Source organism: Enhydra lutris, unplaced genomic scaffold, assembly GCF_002288905.1.
Source record: "Enhydra lutris kenyoni isolate GAN:26980312 unplaced genomic scaffold, ASM228890v2 scaffoldscaffold88, whole genome shotgun sequence".
NCBI classification, from domain to species: domain Eukaryota; kingdom Metazoa; phylum Chordata; class Mammalia; order Carnivora; family Mustelidae; genus Enhydra; species Enhydra lutris.
In genome coordinates this window covers 3,879,331-3,896,049 of record NW_019154172.1, presented here as the reverse complement: position 1 = coordinate 3,896,049, position 16,719 = coordinate 3,879,331, and the positions used below count along the sequence as shown (strand labels likewise).

The window sequence follows — 16,719 nt, the reverse complement described above, 5'->3', positions numbered from 1 at the left end:
ATCATCTCAATATCCAAAGAGCACAAGTCTTAACTTCTGCAGTTTCTTTCTCTTCCTTTTTTTCTATCCTTTGTTGTCTGTTGCTGGGCAGTTAATGCTTTCCTCAAGTTTGGAATAGACAGTAGGCGTGGGAGACAGAGACTTTTTACTTCTTAACCTTATTTATCTCACCTTGGGATATGGAAAATGAAAGAGCTGGCAACAGTGGTATCATTTCCCCTCCCATCCAGGGGAGTCCCAACATGTGAACACAGCCAGCCCACAAACCAAACCTTGCCAGTCGTACTTCACTTAGTTCTGTCTGTGATCAGACTCTGAGGCCTTGTGGCATTATAGCTTTTGGAGGGACTAGAAATTATGAACTGGTATGGGGTGTGGGTTGTGGAACCAGTATAATTACTTTAATATTAGACCCCATATTCTTAAGTAGGCTATAAACTTCTAAAGTTGGGACCGTGGAGCTTCTTAGCTCTTTGTATCTCTACCTCTTCAGTATATACACTGCATAGTGTAGGTGTTCAAAAAAAGTCTCTGGGTGATGATATTAGTGGCTAATCCCACGGAACACCCACACCACAGTAAGAGGAATTAGAGACTGCAGATGACCAGAACACACAGGACCAGACCAGATACTGATGAGCAAACTGATCTTTAATATGTTGACCTGGAAGGCTTGCTCTCCATTGTGGGCATGGCCACAGCTATTTACACAGAATCACTGTACAATATTTACAGCAAGATGCTAGACAGAGCATCCTTCTGGATAGGCGAAGAAGGGGTGACAAGAGGCTAGGGAACAAAGCCCTGAAATAAAAGTGTAAGAAGAAATCTGCAGGTGTGAGTAGAGGGAAGGGCCAAGTCATGAGGGAGGCTGGTGAGGTAGACATGAAGGAGGAAGTATCAAACAGTCTCTGGCGCATGAGGGGAGAATCCACTGGGACATTAAGTCTCTAGAATTATGATTGGGTGGCATCTGAAGGGGGTAAAATCTGCCACAAGCAGCCTTTGTGAGGAAAAAGAAGGCAGTTAAAACCTTACAGACCTTCTACCTCCCCTACCAAAAAAAGTAATTCTGCTGATCAAATTCCTGGGACAGCAAACTGAGAAGGTGGGAAAAAAAATGCAGAGACAGAATCTTATATAGACTTAAGAAACACAAAGTAAAAAGGGTCAAAAGAGACATAGACATTGCAATGAAGGAGGAAAAAGCAAAAGCTCCAGAATATCTGAACATTAGAATCATCCCATTGACTTCACAAGTTACCTTTCTTCACCTCACCTTCCCCAAAGCTCCTCCCTCTACTCCCAAAATCTTGGCATTTTAACTTTAACAAAGGAGTAGAATTAGAATGAGGCTGGTACACTGGGGATGATCTTAGACTCCGTCTTACCAATTCAGATCCCCTCCTCATCCTGTACCAGAATATCAGGGCTTGAGTCGTAGCCAAGGGCAGATTAGAGTAAGAATAGACAGGATGGAGGACACAAGGCCACAAAGCCCCACAATCCCAGGGCCACAGCGCCAGAGGCCTAATTTGTCCAGTGGAATGAAAAGATCACAGGCATTTCTGACCACATCCAGCAGAAGTGGGGGATGACCTCGAAGGACCCGAGCCAAGAGCAGGACTTGGAGCTGAAGCTTGAGAGCCAGCTGAGGCAAGCCTCCTGGAGTTCCTGGACTCCCAGGTCCTGCAGTTTCAATTCCTCCTGGGACTCCTCCCCCAGAACCCTTCAGTCGCCGGCTACAAGCTGAAGACTCTTGCTCCATTAGTAGGCGAATCTCATAAGCATCACGGCTCAAATTCATGATGAGGGAAAACAGATAGTACCTGAGATAAACAGGCCAGAAGAGTCAGTAAGGGCACATATAACCACTTGGCATATCAAACAGAAGGCTTAAACATTTTCCCCCCACAGTATAGAGTAAGTACAGAGGAATTATGCATAAGAACACCAGCAGTAAGTGCTACTGTCCACTACCCCAGCTTTCTGTAACTAATCTGTGTTTACATGTACCTTAAGATCCTGGCTTAAAGTCAGAAGCATAATCAAACCTTCCAAGAAAACCCTTAAATTTCAGTTGTCCACTTGGCAACCCATCAGCCACACACACATTCAACCTGAACTATAATAATGCAAATGTTTTCAGAGAACAAGCTTCAGCTGTTTCAGAGACCCAGACACATTATGGATCTTTTAAATCCCATCCTTTTGGGGCGCCTGGGTGGCTCAGTGGGTTAAGCCGCTGCCTTCGGCTCGGGTCATGATCTCAGAGTCCTGGGATCAAGCCCCGCATCGGGCTCTCTGCTCTCTAGGGGAGCCTGCTTCCTCCTCTCTCTCTGCCTGCCTCTCTGCCTGCTTGTGATCTCTCTGTCAAATAAATAAATAAAATCTTAAAAAAAATAAATAAATAAATCCCATCCTTTTGTTAAAACAAACAAACAAAAACAAAAAGCGAGGCCCAAAATATTAAGCAACTTGCTAAATGTGTTAGATTTATCAATTCCTTAAAAACAGTCTATGTTTGGGGCTCCTGGTTGGCTCAGTCAGTAAAGTTACTCTTCATCTTGGGGTTGTGAGTTTGAGCCCCATGTTGGGTGTAGAGATTACCTAAAAAACAAACAAACAGGGACACCTGGCCAGCCTCTCAGTTGGTTAAACGTTTGCCCTTGGCTCAGGTCTTGATCCCAGCGTCCTGGGATGGAGTTCTCCTCCCCACCCAGCCCACACCACCTTGCTCAGCAGAGAGCCTTCTTCCCCGTCTCCCTCTACCTGCCACTCCTCCTGCTTGTGTGCTCTGCCTATGACAAATAAATAAGTAAATCTTAAACAAACAAACAAACAAACAAACAGGGACACCTGGGTGGCTCAGTCAGTTAAGTGTCCAACACTTGGTCTCAGCTTAGGTCTTAATCTAGGTTCAGGCCCCCCTACATTGTGCTCTGCACTGGGCATGGAGCCTTCTTAAAAAACAAGCAAATGAACCAATGAACAGTTATGGTTTGTTTGTTTTTTTTAAGATTTCATTTATTTATTTTAGAGAGAGAGCATGAGTGAGGAGGGGCAGCAGGAGAGGGAGAAAGAATCTGAAGCAGACTCCCACTGAGCAGCCCAAGGTGGGGAGTGAAGGGGGCTCATGAGATCCCATGACCAACCGAACAACCATGAGATCGTGACCTGACCACAAGCCAAGAGTCCAATGCTCAAATGACTGAGCCACCCAGGCACTCCAACGGTCCATGTTTTTTTAAATCCACTCTGACAATAGTGGTCTGTACTCAATATAATTGTCCTACCTCCAAAACACATCCTGAATCCAATCACATCTTCCTCTCACACCCCACCAGCACAGTCTCAGCCACAAGCACCTCTTGCTCAAACTACCACTTTAGTCATGTAACTTGTCTCTCCATGGCCACTCTGCCCCTGCACCCAACAATCTAATTTCACATAATAAATCACATCATTACCTCCCCTTCTTTTTTTTTTTAATTTTTTTTTTAAAGATTTTATTTATTTACTTGACAGAGATCACAAGTAGGCAGAGAGACAGGCAGAGAGAGAGGGGGAAGCAGGCTCCCCGCTGAGCAGAGAGCCCGATGCGGGGCTCGATCACCCTGAGATCATGACCTGAGCCGAAGGCAGAGGCTTAACCCACTGACCCACCCAGGCGCCCCGTTTACCTCCCCTTCTTAAAACTCTCCATGGCTTCCTTCCTATCCCATTTTATTTTTATTTTATTTTATTTCATTTTATTTTATTTTTTTAAAGATTTTATTTATTTGACAGATCACAAGTAGGCAGAGAGGCAGGCAGAGAGAAGAAGGGAAGCAGGCTCCCCGCTGAGCAGAGACCAGGATGCAGGGGCTCGATCCCAGGACCCTGGGATCATGACCTGAGCCGATGGCAGAGGCTTAACCCACTGAGCCACCCAGGTGCCCCCCCCCATCCCATTTTAAAGGAAACCTAGGGGCACCTGGGAGGCACCTTAGTCTAAGCCAACATCATCTCTTGACCATATTAGGGCATCTCCTCCTCTTCTGCCCTACTGCAATCCATTTTCCACTACAGCAAGAGACATCTTCTTTAAACACAATTTGAATCATGTCACATCCCTGTTCAGAACCCATTGCACTTAGGATAAAATTTAAACAAAACTAAACCAAAAAATCCTACCACTGCCAAAGAGGCCTGGCATGAATGAACTGGTCCCCTCCACATCTCCAGTTCAAACTTATGTCCTTCACTCAGCACTCTCCATCATGCTGGCTTTCTTTCTATTTCTCTAATTTGACAAAAATTTTCTTGGTTTGAAGCCTTAGAATGGGATATCTTCTGTCTGAGAAGTTCTTCTCTGCTACTGTTTGCTTTGACCAACTTGTATTCACACCTCAAGTCTGAACTAAAACATTACTTCTCAAAGAGTTCTTCCCTGGCTTTTCAATCCAAATCAGCTCCCTTTGTTATATATCTCATAACACCTGTACATTTCCAAAAATAACTGGTTTGGTAGTTGTCTTAATATGACTCCCCCACTAGACTAGAAGCTTAGTGAGAATGGGAACCATATCTGACTCTCTGCTTTATTCTCTAGCCCATAGTAAGCACTTCCTAAATATTTTTAGAATGAAAGAACAAGCAGGCAGTGAGAGGCATAACCTGTGGTATAGATAGAAGCAGATTTAAAGCAAAGAATAACTTATCTTGCCCAATCTTAGTCATTCATCATGGAAGAGCATCTGTCTTCCATCTGCCTCCATTCATTATTCTCTGATAGTTTAAAATCTAAATGAAGATTGGAAGCCGAGTGATTAAGATGTGTATATTCTGGGAAGACCCTGAAAGATCTTTTGCTCATAAAAGGCAAGTTATGCAGTATGGAAAAAACAAAAGTTCTTGTAGGATAAAAGGATATCAAACCTGAATGAACGCTGGGCCCACTTCTCCTGATCCACACGAGGGGCTAGTCCAGATTTTCCAGCCCACAGGACATTGTCACAGGCGAAGTACAAGGCTCGATTGAGGTGACTAACGGTGATGCAGAATCGCAGGACAACATCTGATAAGTGCACAGCTCGTTTGGCTGACTCAAGAGCATCCGCTGAGTTACCCAGACGTAGAACTTGTGGAGATTAGTAAGGAGAAGCAAGGATTTGGAAGTAGAGACAGAGAGTGAGACACAGAGAAAGAGAAAGCAAGAAGGTGAAAGTTGAGAAGTGATAGAAACAATAATTACAATTTTTTTTTAAAAAGAGAAACAGTTCAAAAAATTTTTTTCTTCAAATTTTTATTTGTGTTTCAGTTTGGTTTTCTCCAACTTGCCCCATTCTCTTCCATCCTTCACTAGTCTCTTACCCCTGCTCTCTTATCTCAACCAAGAGGCATGCAGAGGGTAAGTGCAGACCTAAATAAGGGGTAAGAACTGGCAGAGAAGGTCAAGAACAGGAAGGAAGGGCTAAGGGAGAAACTGGGGAACGGAGGAAGTGTTGGAGTAATAAAACAAAAGCATGGTTACTTACGCTTTCTTCCTAGGCTCAGGTGACCCTCCAGTTGTCGAATTTGCTTCTGTAATTCCGGACTGGCCCCATGTTTCTGAAGTGCATGGCCAAGAAGGGAGCAGGCATACTGGGCGGCCCTGGAGAAGAGGCCAGGCAAGGTAAGGTGGAGACATCCCTAAGCTACCTCTCAAAAATGTCTTCCAAAAGGAAAGTACTGACTTCCCCTTTTCCCCATTTGTGAACATTCCCTTTCCTTCTCTTTATGCCCATTTCTTACCGTTTCTCCTTCAGGCCAGGGGAAGGGAAAGGCGTAAGGATAAAAAGCAGCCTAGAAAAGGAGTTGGGGGCATTATTTGGAGTTGAGAAAATAAGAGATTTGACAATGATGAAGTCTGAAGTAGACTGTGAAGGCACCAGGGGGGTCGGCCCATCATGAGCACATCAGTGTTAGTATATACCTGACATATAAGGGAGTGGGGGACAGGTGGAGAGATTATTCTTCAGAGTAGGTTAACTAGGAGGTTTCAGCCCTCTAGCTGAATCGAAACCGGAAGACAAGGAGGAGGCAGAGGAGTTCCCGGATGACAACAGGGTGAGGGGACAAGGGAACTTAGAGCCACTCAGCCCTGGGGGGCAGAGTCCGGCTATCCACAGCGGGGCGAATGCTCCTCACGCCACCACCGCCCAGTGAGTAAAGTGTAGGTCTTATGTGGACATGGCCACCCTGAGCGGCCTCCCCGCTGGGCCACTCGTGCCTCAGTTTCCCCATCTTTCAGGTGAGCAATAACGAATCATCTCTTCACGGCCCGCTCAAATCAGCGCCTGGCGGTCCGTCCGGGCCCCCGTAGCCCGAGCTGACCCTTTTTGACCCCCGTAGTATGAACGGACCTCGCCTCACGAGGATCCTCCTCTGTCCCCACCCCCATTCCTATTCGGGCCGCACCTACACAGCCGCTCCCGGGCCTGGCTCTGAGCACTGAAGCGAACCCAGGCGTCCATGACAGCGGCAGCCCCGGCTCCGCAACCCCGCTCCCGCCCCACTTCCCGCCCCTAGTCACGCCTCCTGGACAATCAACGGTGTCTCGCGAAGGACAAACATCGCTAGAAAAGAAAGCGAAGGGGACCGGCCTCGGAATCTAGATCAAGAAGCGTGTGTCTCTGGACCAATACCGGCGTGTTTTTTGGTGTGTCTCCGTCAGAGCATACCCTTATCGGATGGCCACTATTTCCTAAGCACGCCTCCGGCCGTACATTCTTCTTTAAATATTCAGGACCGGGGCGGGGCTTGCAGTAGGGGCGGGGCGAAAAGGCACCGCAGTATCTCGCCTGCGAGGCTGGGTTGGGGTTGTCCCTGGGGTGCTCCCAAACACCCCTAACACACACACAAACACACACGCACACATGCGCTGCGGCCGAACCCAGGGCTGTAGGGGCTAAAGAAGTCTATGGAAGTAGAAGCCAGCACCAGATCCCTGTTCCCTGCGGGACGCTGGCAGTTGGGCAGGTGACCTCCAGGACACAGATGGAGAGTCTCCAGATACAGAGGCTTTAATGGACGAAGCTCTCAATAACCAGCTTCAGATCCTAATAAGGAGGAGGGCGAAGAATCAGTGGACGAAGCTCACCTCTTCATACTTACACTTCATCATCCCACCCCTTTCCCTTCCAGGTCACCATGTCTGCAGGCAATGGCACCCCTGGGGGTTAGCGGAGGAGGAGGTCTGGGCGGGATCAGGAGTAGAGGTAGAGGGCTCAGAGCTGCCCACCTTCTCAGCTGAAGCCAAGGTCCGAGTGGGAGTGAGTATTGTGCTATTCATTTCTTCAGCTGGAGGGAACCTGGCTGTCCTGTGGTCAGTGACTCGGCCACAAGCCAGCTGACTCCGTTCCTCCCCTGTACGACGACTCTTTGCCCACTTAGCAGCTGCTGACTTACTAGTCACTTTTGTGGTTATGCCTCTAGATGCCATCTGGAATATCACTGTTCAGTGGCTGGCCGGGGACATTGCATGTTGGACACTCATGTTCCTGAAACTAATGGCCATGTATGCTGCAGCTTTCCTGCCTGTGGTCATTGGACTTGACCGTCAGGCAGCCATACTCCACCTGCTTGGACCCCGCCCAGCTGGAAGGAAACTTCTAGGGACAGCCTGGGGACTTAGTTTCCTGCTTGCCTTGCCCCAGGTGAGTGACTTGTTGGGACCCAAGGCTAGAGGTGACAAGAATCTGGGTAAACAACATGAGTGCTTGGAGTCTAGCGGTGTGCTTGACCATGGTCACCCACTAATCCTCAGAGGGGAGCCTCTGCTGTTTTGCAAATTAAGATCACTGCATGTTAATCTGTATCTCTATTAAGAGCCTTTGTCTTCAAAGTAGTACCCTATCTATGCCTCTTCCTTTAGCTTTGTTTCCCTATGCTTGGCTTTCACCTCTTTGCATCAGCTTTTTTAGCAGATTGTTGCAGAAAACTGTAGGGATGAAACGTGTGTGGGTCTACAAAGAAGATAGTGAAGTCAGGGGCTTTGGTTAAAACTCTGCGGTAGTCACTGATCCACTCAAAAAATAATGTACATCACCCCTAGACACACTCTAATGCTCTATCAAGGACTGAGCAGTGAAGAGCTGCATTCAGGAAACTCAGACTAGCGCAGAAGGCATATTAGTATGTAATTATAATACAGTATGCAGTCAAGCATTATACTAAAGGTAACCATAGAAGCTAAAAGAACAATGAGGATGTCTGACGCACTCTTGGACAGTCAGGGAAAACTTCTCAAAGACATTACAACTGATTTTTTATTTTATTAAAATAAGAGAGGCTTTAGACAAGTTAAAGCAGGAGGAATGCTGGGGAGGGTGGAAGGTAGAGGAATTCAAAGTAGTTGTAGCTAAAGTTGAGGGCTAGAAAATGGGTGAGTAATGAGCCTGGATGGGAAGGAAGAGCCAGGTTCCAGATATTAAGCTTGTACTTTTTCCTGAGGACAGTGGAGAGAGACTAAGGTAAAAGGTAGAAAGTGACATATCAGATTTGTATTTTTTACTCTAGCTTTATCGTGAAAACTGGAAAGAAAACAGAGCACCTGAACTTGAGTACCAGTTATCACATCTTGTGTATTGATAATGAACTAGAAACATAGAAAAAAAGGAAATATGAAGCAATTCCTTTAAGACCAAAAATCAAAACCACATCACCCTCTGGGGGAAGGAGTAGAGCAGCATCTTGGGAGACCAGGACTAGGATTTTCTACCTAGAAGGGGCTCTGGAATAATGCATTATAGAATCAGATTTAAAATTTGATCCCTAAATCCTCAAATATTAGAAATAGAACTACCGAAAGTTAGTCTGACTATAGTTCTAAGGCAAAAAATAATGCTTCCAACAATGTTGCAAGCAGGAACTTCTGCTACCCAAAGCTTTAAAAAGCAGCATTGCTGCCTCAGTGCAAAAGGTATTAAAGTTGTTTATATGAAGCAAATTTTAGATGTGGACTGGGAGGTAGAAGCCTGTTTCTGTTGCATTTTTTTGTTTTTTTCTGAGTCTAAGGTCTACTACTAACTAGCTGTATGACTTTGGCTAAATCACTTGAAACCTATTGGCCACAAGATATTGGATAGGAGTTTCATCCTTTGTTACATTCTGACAACTGTAATCTCCATTTGCTTCAATGGCAAACTGATAACATTATGATACATGTGCAAAAGATGGTATTTTTGGTTCCAAATTAGCATCCTCTTGTATAAATTCTGCATTACCATATGTTCTATTTAAAATATTAATCCTGCCTTCCAGGACTAATATGTCAATAAAAAACCCTTTTCTTAAGTGTGGTGTTAGTGTGGTGAGGGAGTACTGGAAAAGTCAAATATCTTTGAAGGCTCAAGTTTCTAAGTATCACAAGTGGTTGAAAGGAAGCTTTATATAATAGGTGGTAAACTGCATATAATAGGGGGAAGGAAAGGCAGAAGTACAGACCAAACTCTAAGTCCAGAAGCCTTGCCTATTTTTAAACCCCTTTTCACAATCTGTCAGATATATCTAGGGACAGTGCAAAACAAAACCAACCAACCCAAAAACCTACAAATATATGGACTCAAGATGGGAAGGGGAAAAACCATTCCCCAGCTAGCTCAGAGTAAGCTGATCTTAACCCCAAGCCATTCAGTTGTGTCTGTGGCTGATACTATTCACCTTTCCTAAAAGTCCCTCATTGCTGAAATCACTTTCCCAAATGCCTTATATCGGGAATCCAAGACCACTAAGTTTGCCTTTTATCAAACTAATAGTGACTCAGTCTGCCTTATCTGAACCAAGGTGTTAACCCTGAAGCTCTTAACTGAAAAATACTCTTTAGGATTCAAACCAAAAACTCAGCAATTTACCAAAAAGGGGGAGGGGCAGCCAACAGCATTTGGAAAATGTTAAATTTTATTACTTAACATTGTTTCACTGTTATAATTATTGTACATAAGACTATCACTAAAGGTCACTTCACAGAGTGGCTGCAAAATGGCCTGAAATTTTAGCAGCACCCATTTTATACAAAATTTCTTTTTCCACAGAATTAGACACATCAAAAAAAAAGAAAGCACTTCAGCTAAAAATATTGGTGAGGTGGTAGAAATTTTACGAAGTGCAACGTTAGAACAGTACTTGCGAAGGCAAGATTCTTTAAATCCCAGGATTTAACAAACTTAATGATTAGCTCCGTAGCCTAAAGGGAAAACGGATTCTCAAGTTTTTAACCTTTTAAATATGGCACTATAGATGAACTCAGCACTACCCAGCTCTGCAGAGAATTAAGGATGAACTGGGAAAGTATGACTAGTGAGAAGGATGAATGAGGACCACTTCTAATAGTCCTCAAACTCCACTCCAGCTGTTCCTGTTCCACACCGTCCACCGAGCTGGCCCAGTCCCCTTCACTCAGTGTGTCACCAAAGGCAGCTTCAAGGCTCGATGGCAAGAAATCACCTATATCCTCTTCACCTTCTTCTGCCTCTTTCTGCTGCCACTGACTGCCATGACCATCTGCTATTGCCGCATTGTCCTCAGTGTGTCTAGTCCCCAGACAAAGAAGAGGAACCATGGTGAGACTCCAATCCCCAGGCCCTAAGCCATACCCTCAGAACTATTGCCTCTAGCCTCATTTACTGATCTCATAGTTTTCTATCAAACCAGAAGTGACATCGTAACCATCCCTCTAGCATCTGATGCTGCAAGTATATTCTAAATGCCTTCAATTCTAACCAGCCTCTAGCCACCCTCCATTGTTGAGTTAGCTGGGCAAGGATTAAGGAGAAAGGTGATCAATATTCTCCTTTAGTCTTAGATACCATCAGGTCTCCGGGTAGTCTCAGTAGCTTCCTAACACCATACCCCAATCAAAACCTTTCCTCCAGCATGTCTGTCATAATCCCTGGGGGAGAAGAGGGGAGCATTTAGTCCCAATCTGGGAAGGGAAGAGGATGTGTAACATTACCTCCTATTTGCTACATTCTCTTCCTTGTATCAGGAGAACTCCAGCTCACCATCCCTGCCTGTCCATCCTACACTCAATTCAGAAGCTGAATGGTTCTGAATTTGAGTATGTTTTCTAAATTCCCAGCCCCTGCCGGTCAATTTGCCCTCCGTCGCTCCTTAGACAATCGCTCCCGTGTTCGTCTGTGGGCCTTGCGACTGGCCCTACTCGTCTTGGTGACTTTCATCCTCTGCTGGACACCTTATTACCTGCTGGGCCTGTGGTACTGGTTCTCTCCCACCATGCTAACCGAAGTCCCCCCAAGCCTCAGCCACATCCTTTTCCTTTTTGGCCTCCTCAATGCTCCTCTGGATCCTCTCCTCTATGGGGCCTTTACCCTTGGCTGCCAAAGAAGGCAAGAAGAAGTCAGTACAGACTCTTCCAGGGAAAAAGGTTCTGAGAGAATGTCCCAACGGGATATTCAAGCCCTTAGACAGCTGCAAGTACAAACAAATATGGCAGCAGGAAGGACAGAAGAAACAAAAGAGACATTCCTATAACATCCATCTGCATGGTACAGAGTATATAGGAACAAAATAATTATGCTTTAATATCACAAGGACACATCACTTCCACCCCTGCTCTCTTAGCTTCCAAGAAAAAGAAGTACTGAGCAGTGTCTCTACTTTGATCCTAGCTAAGACTTGAGACTATATTTAATGTAGAAATTCACACAGAATTGAGGCCCTAGAAGCATCTTAACAGTGACCTATACTGCCTTACTGTAAAGAGTGCTTCGGAACTTGCAATGTTAGAAGAGGAAAATAATTTTAAATGTACAAAACAAAAATGGGACATTTATTCGTAACTCAAAAAAAAAAAAAAAAAAAAAAACCCACTAAGCAAGTAGGGTGAGAGATTAAATATAAACATGGTGAGTTCCATCCCAGCCCTATTTCTCCAAGGCTGCATGGTCAAACAGAATCTCTGGAGAGAACATCTGGACAACAGAGGACCCGTCAGCGCCGCCTCCGGTCTGGACTCCTGCTGCGTCTTCGGCCACCTCTAGGGAAAAGGAAGGGCCCATCAGAGAACATAATACAACGTCCTTATTCTGTTTTGCTCATGATCCCTTCACCAAGATTTTGCCCTCTCCACTTTACCTCCTCTTGCCCTTAGGTGGACCCCGAACAAAACACCAGTCCACACTGATCGGCTGTCCCATCAAATCCTGGCCATTGAGTCCCTCCATAGCAGCCTGGGCCTCCTTGTATGTTTCATACTCAACTAGAGTATACCCCTGGGACAAGAGAAAAGACAGAGATCAAAACCCTCATATTCCACCAAACACTACCTAAGCATCTTCTTCCTCAAATCTAAACTCATACCCAAATACAAAATTCTGTACCTTTCAAACAACAAATATACCTCATATATCCTTATTGTATATACAAAATGCTTCCGTCTCTTTGCTATGTCTGACAAAATCAATTTTCAATCTCATTTTATTTCAACTTTGCTCTTGGTCAATCACAGCAAACATGGGAGAATTATCAATGCTGTCTAAAGGTTATGGGGGAAGAGAAGCAATAGGGTATCACTTAGGATACCTTCAGGTATCCTGTACGCCTGTCCAGATTGAGGTGGATGTTTTTTATTTCCCCATACTCTGCAAATTTGTCATGGATGTCTTCTTCAGTGGCTTCCTCATGGACTCCAGTGACAAAGAGAATCCAGCCTTCAACAGCTGTTGGGGAAGGGAGGGAGGTTTGAGCACAAGAGAAAAACTTTAAGCAAGATCACAAGAGTGAAATAAGAGGGGATTCCTGAGATTGGTTAAGGTATATCCGACCCCATTCCTACTGGACTTTATTTCATTGGTCCATAATTCACTACAAACACAGATCCCTACAGGCTCCATTTTACTTACAGCGTTGTGGTCCAGGTTCATCACCATCCTGCTCCACGCTGTCATAATCCTCACGCATCCGCGCTCGAGACCCTTCTTCTATAGGGAACATACAAGAGATCACCAGAAATCCATTCTCCCACTGTTCGACATGAGTCTGAACGGGGACTCCAAAACTCGTATCTGTCGCCATTCTAGACCCATTTTCCCCACAAACACTCACCGGAGCCAAAGCCGCGGCCCTTCCGTTTCTTCGCCTTTTCTTTTAGTTTGTGGATGCTCTCTGGAGCCCCAGAAGTAAAAGAATGAGTAACAAAAATAACGGGTATTTGTACCAATAGTCTCTTTAGAGACAGATCTGAAAGCAGCCCCACACCACCTTCAGTCCCATTCCCTTCCCGGCCCCGCCCCCATTTCTCCCGAAGGGGGCGCACTCTCTAATCCAACTGAAACCCGGTTCCCCGACTCCCATCCTCCCTGCCAGGAAAGGGAATTATTTTCCTATTAACTCCCTTCTCTCGCACCTTCCCCGCTTCCCGCAGCCGCCTCCACTGTCCTCACCGTCCCCATCCTCATCCATGGCGAAATCCTCGCCCCCAGCCTCATGAAGGTCCAGCACGTCCGCCATCTTGCCTGCCTTCTTACTCTCGCCCGTGCCGCTCAGGCACTAGGCACCTCGGGAAACTGTCGCGGAGGGGAAAGGTCGCTGGTTAAGTTGCCCAATCAAAAGCTAATTCTGAGTCCCGCCCCCGGCGCGGTGAAAATACGCACATGAAGGCGGGCCTAGTTCGGGAAGATGACGGAAGTGTTCTTGTAGCCATCTTGAGTAGGTGGTGGCCTGAATGGAACAGCGCTCTAAGGGACAGCTAGCGGTTAGGTGTATGCAACGGTCTCCTCCTACTGATTAGGGCAGCCGAGGAGAAATACTACTGACAGCGAGGCACTGCCTAATTTCTTTATTAGAAGATTGTTTTCCGTCTCCTTGGACTCCATACTAGGAAATGGAACTTGAAGAATGTCTTTCGCTCTAAAAAATTCTAGACCCGTACGCTGTTCTGAGGAGTAGCTGGACCTGTGATGTAACATTTTTTAAAATAGTTCAGTCAGCAATGGTGGCTCAAAAAGCTGCTTCTGGTTCATGCAGCACCGAATGCCTCTCTCAAGGAAACTAACAGACCTGGTTGTCCCTGAACTAGGATTGGTGAGACAGGTATAAGCTGCTGCTGCAGCTTTTTTTTTTTTTTTCTTCTTCTTTTAAGATAAACTCTCAAACTCTTCCCACTTTAAGGACCTATTTTATATTTTTAGCCAGAGGCTTCCATTGAGGTTAAACAATAACTTTGTTGTTTAACCCTTAAACAGTCCCTGCTCCCCTTCACCCAGGGGACTTAAAAACAAGTCCCCGAAACTAGCTCCAGGTAACAAAGCCCAAGTACAAGGGTGGGTCAGGCCAGGTGGAGGTATTGAATCAGTGGGAGCGCATACTGTCTCCTAGCTACCTAGGTGATGGGCTAGTTTCCATGGCTACTGTGGGGTGAATTGTAATTCAGTTAGCCACCTGTGTGTGGCCAGGCCCAACCACATGGCCTTTGCTCTATAAAAATTAGTCTGGAAAGCAAGGAGGGGTTGTCCTCTGTAAGGGGCGTCCCTGACTGGTCTGTTTGACGGTCAGTCTGATTCTTGATGCTTGGCATGAAATAAAGCTTTGCTTGACTTTTGCTTTGTATCAGTCTCGCTCCTTTAGTCACAGACCTATTATTGGGGTACCCATTTTGGGGGGGACCTAACACCCACCACCTCCGGAAATTAAGGGGGAAAAAAAATCATAGCTGTAAACAAAATAGGGACTTTAGCATCTTCGGGAATGGTGCAGGTATTTCATGTTAAAAACCTTTCATGTTAAAAAAATTTGCCCCCAGATTCTGCAATCCTGATGTAGGCCTTCAACGATAGTGGACTGCACATTCACTTACTTATTAATTTTTTAATCAAACAGTTATAATGTGTATATCTAATAAGAGAAGGTGCTGGCAATAGAGGGAAAAATAATTACATTATTAACAATCATTTTATCTATATTATGAGAGTGATAATTGCTGTCATAAAATTGTTATGGCAGTATGAAGGAAGTTTATAATAGGACTGGGAATAAGAAGGCTTCCATTTGAACTGGGCCTTTTAGACTGGGTAGTTTTCCAGGCGAAGCACTTGTACTGAGGCTAGGAGACACTAACCCATTCACCACGGTAGGTAGTGTGATCTTTGTAAAAATCAGCTGGTCACATCCCTACCAAAAACCTTTCCTTATTTTTGCACTTGGAATAAAATTCAAACACCACCTGCTCTGCCTCTTTACAACAACTTCCATCACCAAATTCCCTCTCATTAAGCTCTCCCTATATTTTCCCTCAATTATGTTGTCTCTTTCCCATCTCAGGACTTCTAGAACTTCCTGTTCCTGATGCTCTTGCTCCAGCTCTTCACATGGCTCATTCAGCCTCATCCTTTAGGTCTCCCCAAAATACTACCAGAATCGAAGGGTTCTCTACTTTATTATCTGTCACTGTGTTTATTTCCTTCACAGAGCTTAAATGCTGATCTAATTAACCTTGTTTACTTTCTATCTTGTTTATTGTTGATTTCCCATTAGAGTGTAATCCTTATGGCAGACACTCTTATTTATGATATCCTTAACAGTTTAGACCAGTGTCTGGCTCACAGACATTTGATACATACTTATTGAAGGAACAGATCCCAGAATGGCAAGAAATTCTGTTTGCCTGATGCTGTGTGGTTAGGAGATAAAGCTGAAAGTACAGGTTGGGGCCAAAATGTATGCCATGCTAAGAATTTTGGAATTCTATCCTGTAGGCAATAATTTCTCAACTTCAAGTATTTGAGTATTCATGATTTTTCTCAATCACAGATAGTCCCCCATGCTGTTCCTTGATTAGTATTTTTCCTTAAGTAGACTGACTTGTTTATACTGAATTTAAATATCACTGGCATAAATGTAAAATCTGTATTTTTTTCTATGACAGTTTCAGATTAGGCTATAACTAAATAAAAATGAAAAATGGGTGGCTAAGTCAGTTAAGCGTCTGCCTTTCAGGCTCCCTGCATAGCAGGGAGTCTGCTTCTCCCTCTGCCCCTACCTCCTACTGGTGATCTCTCATGCTCTCTCTCTCTCAAATAAATAAATAAAATTTTTTTTTAATTTTAAAATTAAAAATATTTGCCCATCTACCACCTAAAATTGTCTCAATACCAAGGGTTCACATATGAAACTTTGGGGAATGCTGCTAAAGACAAAGATAGCTAAGTGATGGTTTAACCAAGTTAGTGGTACAGTACGAAGTATTTTAGAAACAAATCTAGCAATAGTGTGGAGGATGTAAAGAATGAAGACGGAGGCTAGTTAAGAAGCTACTGCAGTGCTCCAGCCCAGAAATGATAAATGACTGAAAGGCAGTGGATATGGACAAGACAGATTAAGAAGTTTATGTAGGGAGTGCCTGGGTGGCTCAGCCAGTTAAGTGTCTGGCTCAGGTCATGATCTCAGGGTCCTGGGATTGGGCCCTGGGTCAGGCTCTGCACTTGGCAGGGAGTCTGCTTGAGGATTCTCTCTCTCTCCCTTTGCTCCTCACCCTGCTTGCATTCTCTCTCTTTTAAATAAATAAATAAATCTTTCTCTTTCCTTTTTTAGTTTATATAGGAGGTAAACTCAATAGTGACTGATTAGATCATGGTAGGGAAAAGTCAAGTATGGGCCTAAGATTCTAGCTTAGATAGACAGGTAGATAATAATCCTAATAACAGATTTGGGGAGGCAAAGAGGAGCATGTGTGGAAATAGC

The 16,719-nt window shown here is 44.7% G+C and overlaps 3 protein-coding genes across 5 annotated transcripts; 1 reads left to right on the top strand and 2 right to left on the bottom strand.

Annotated features, from left to right (window-relative positions):
* Positions 1-630: 630 nt before the first annotated feature.
* On the bottom strand, positions 631-6,530 carry LOC111162006 (peroxisomal biogenesis factor 11 beta). 2 transcript variants are annotated; one of them, XM_022526138.1, is made up of 4 exons: positions 6,442-6,530; positions 5,520-5,635; positions 4,921-5,122; positions 631-1,829 (listed from the first exon to the last, which is right to left on the bottom strand). In XM_022526138.1, exons 1-4 carry the CDS (start codon positions 6,495-6,497, stop codon positions 1,427-1,429), a joined length of 777 nt encoding a protein of 258 aa, XP_022381846.1. In that variant the 5' UTR covers positions 6,498-6,530; the 3' UTR covers positions 631-1,426. The 2 variants fall into 2 exon arrangements, with proteins under 2 accessions (XP_022381846.1, XP_022381847.1); XM_022526139.1 differs by lacking the exon at positions 6,442-6,530 and adding an exon at positions 6,254-6,336.
* Positions 6,531-7,173: 643 nt separating this feature from the next.
* On the top strand, positions 7,174-11,779 carry LOC111162044 (gonadotropin-releasing hormone II receptor-like). Its single transcript, XM_022526226.1, is given in 4 exon segments — positions 7,174-7,201; positions 7,204-7,679; positions 10,373-10,583; positions 11,102-11,779. Coding segments are annotated over 4 exon segments (1,128 nt in total). The 3' UTR covers positions 11,515-11,779.
* A 40-nt stretch (positions 11,780-11,819) lies between these two features.
* On the bottom strand, positions 11,820-13,539 carry LOC111162058 (RNA binding motif protein 8A). Of its 2 annotated transcripts, none has more exons than XM_022526249.1 (6): positions 13,425-13,538; positions 13,087-13,146; positions 12,885-12,959; positions 12,565-12,701; positions 12,118-12,254; positions 11,820-12,019 (listed from the first exon to the last, which is right to left on the bottom strand). In XM_022526249.1, exons 1-6 carry the CDS (start codon positions 13,489-13,491, stop codon positions 11,974-11,976), a joined length of 522 nt encoding a protein of 173 aa, XP_022381957.1. In that variant the 5' UTR covers positions 13,492-13,538; the 3' UTR covers positions 11,820-11,973. The 2 variants fall into 2 exon arrangements, with proteins under 2 accessions (XP_022381957.1, XP_022381956.1); XM_022526248.1 differs by having other exon boundaries at positions 11,843-12,019; positions 12,885-12,962; positions 13,425-13,539.
* Between the last annotated feature and the right edge of the window lie 3,180 nt (positions 13,540-16,719).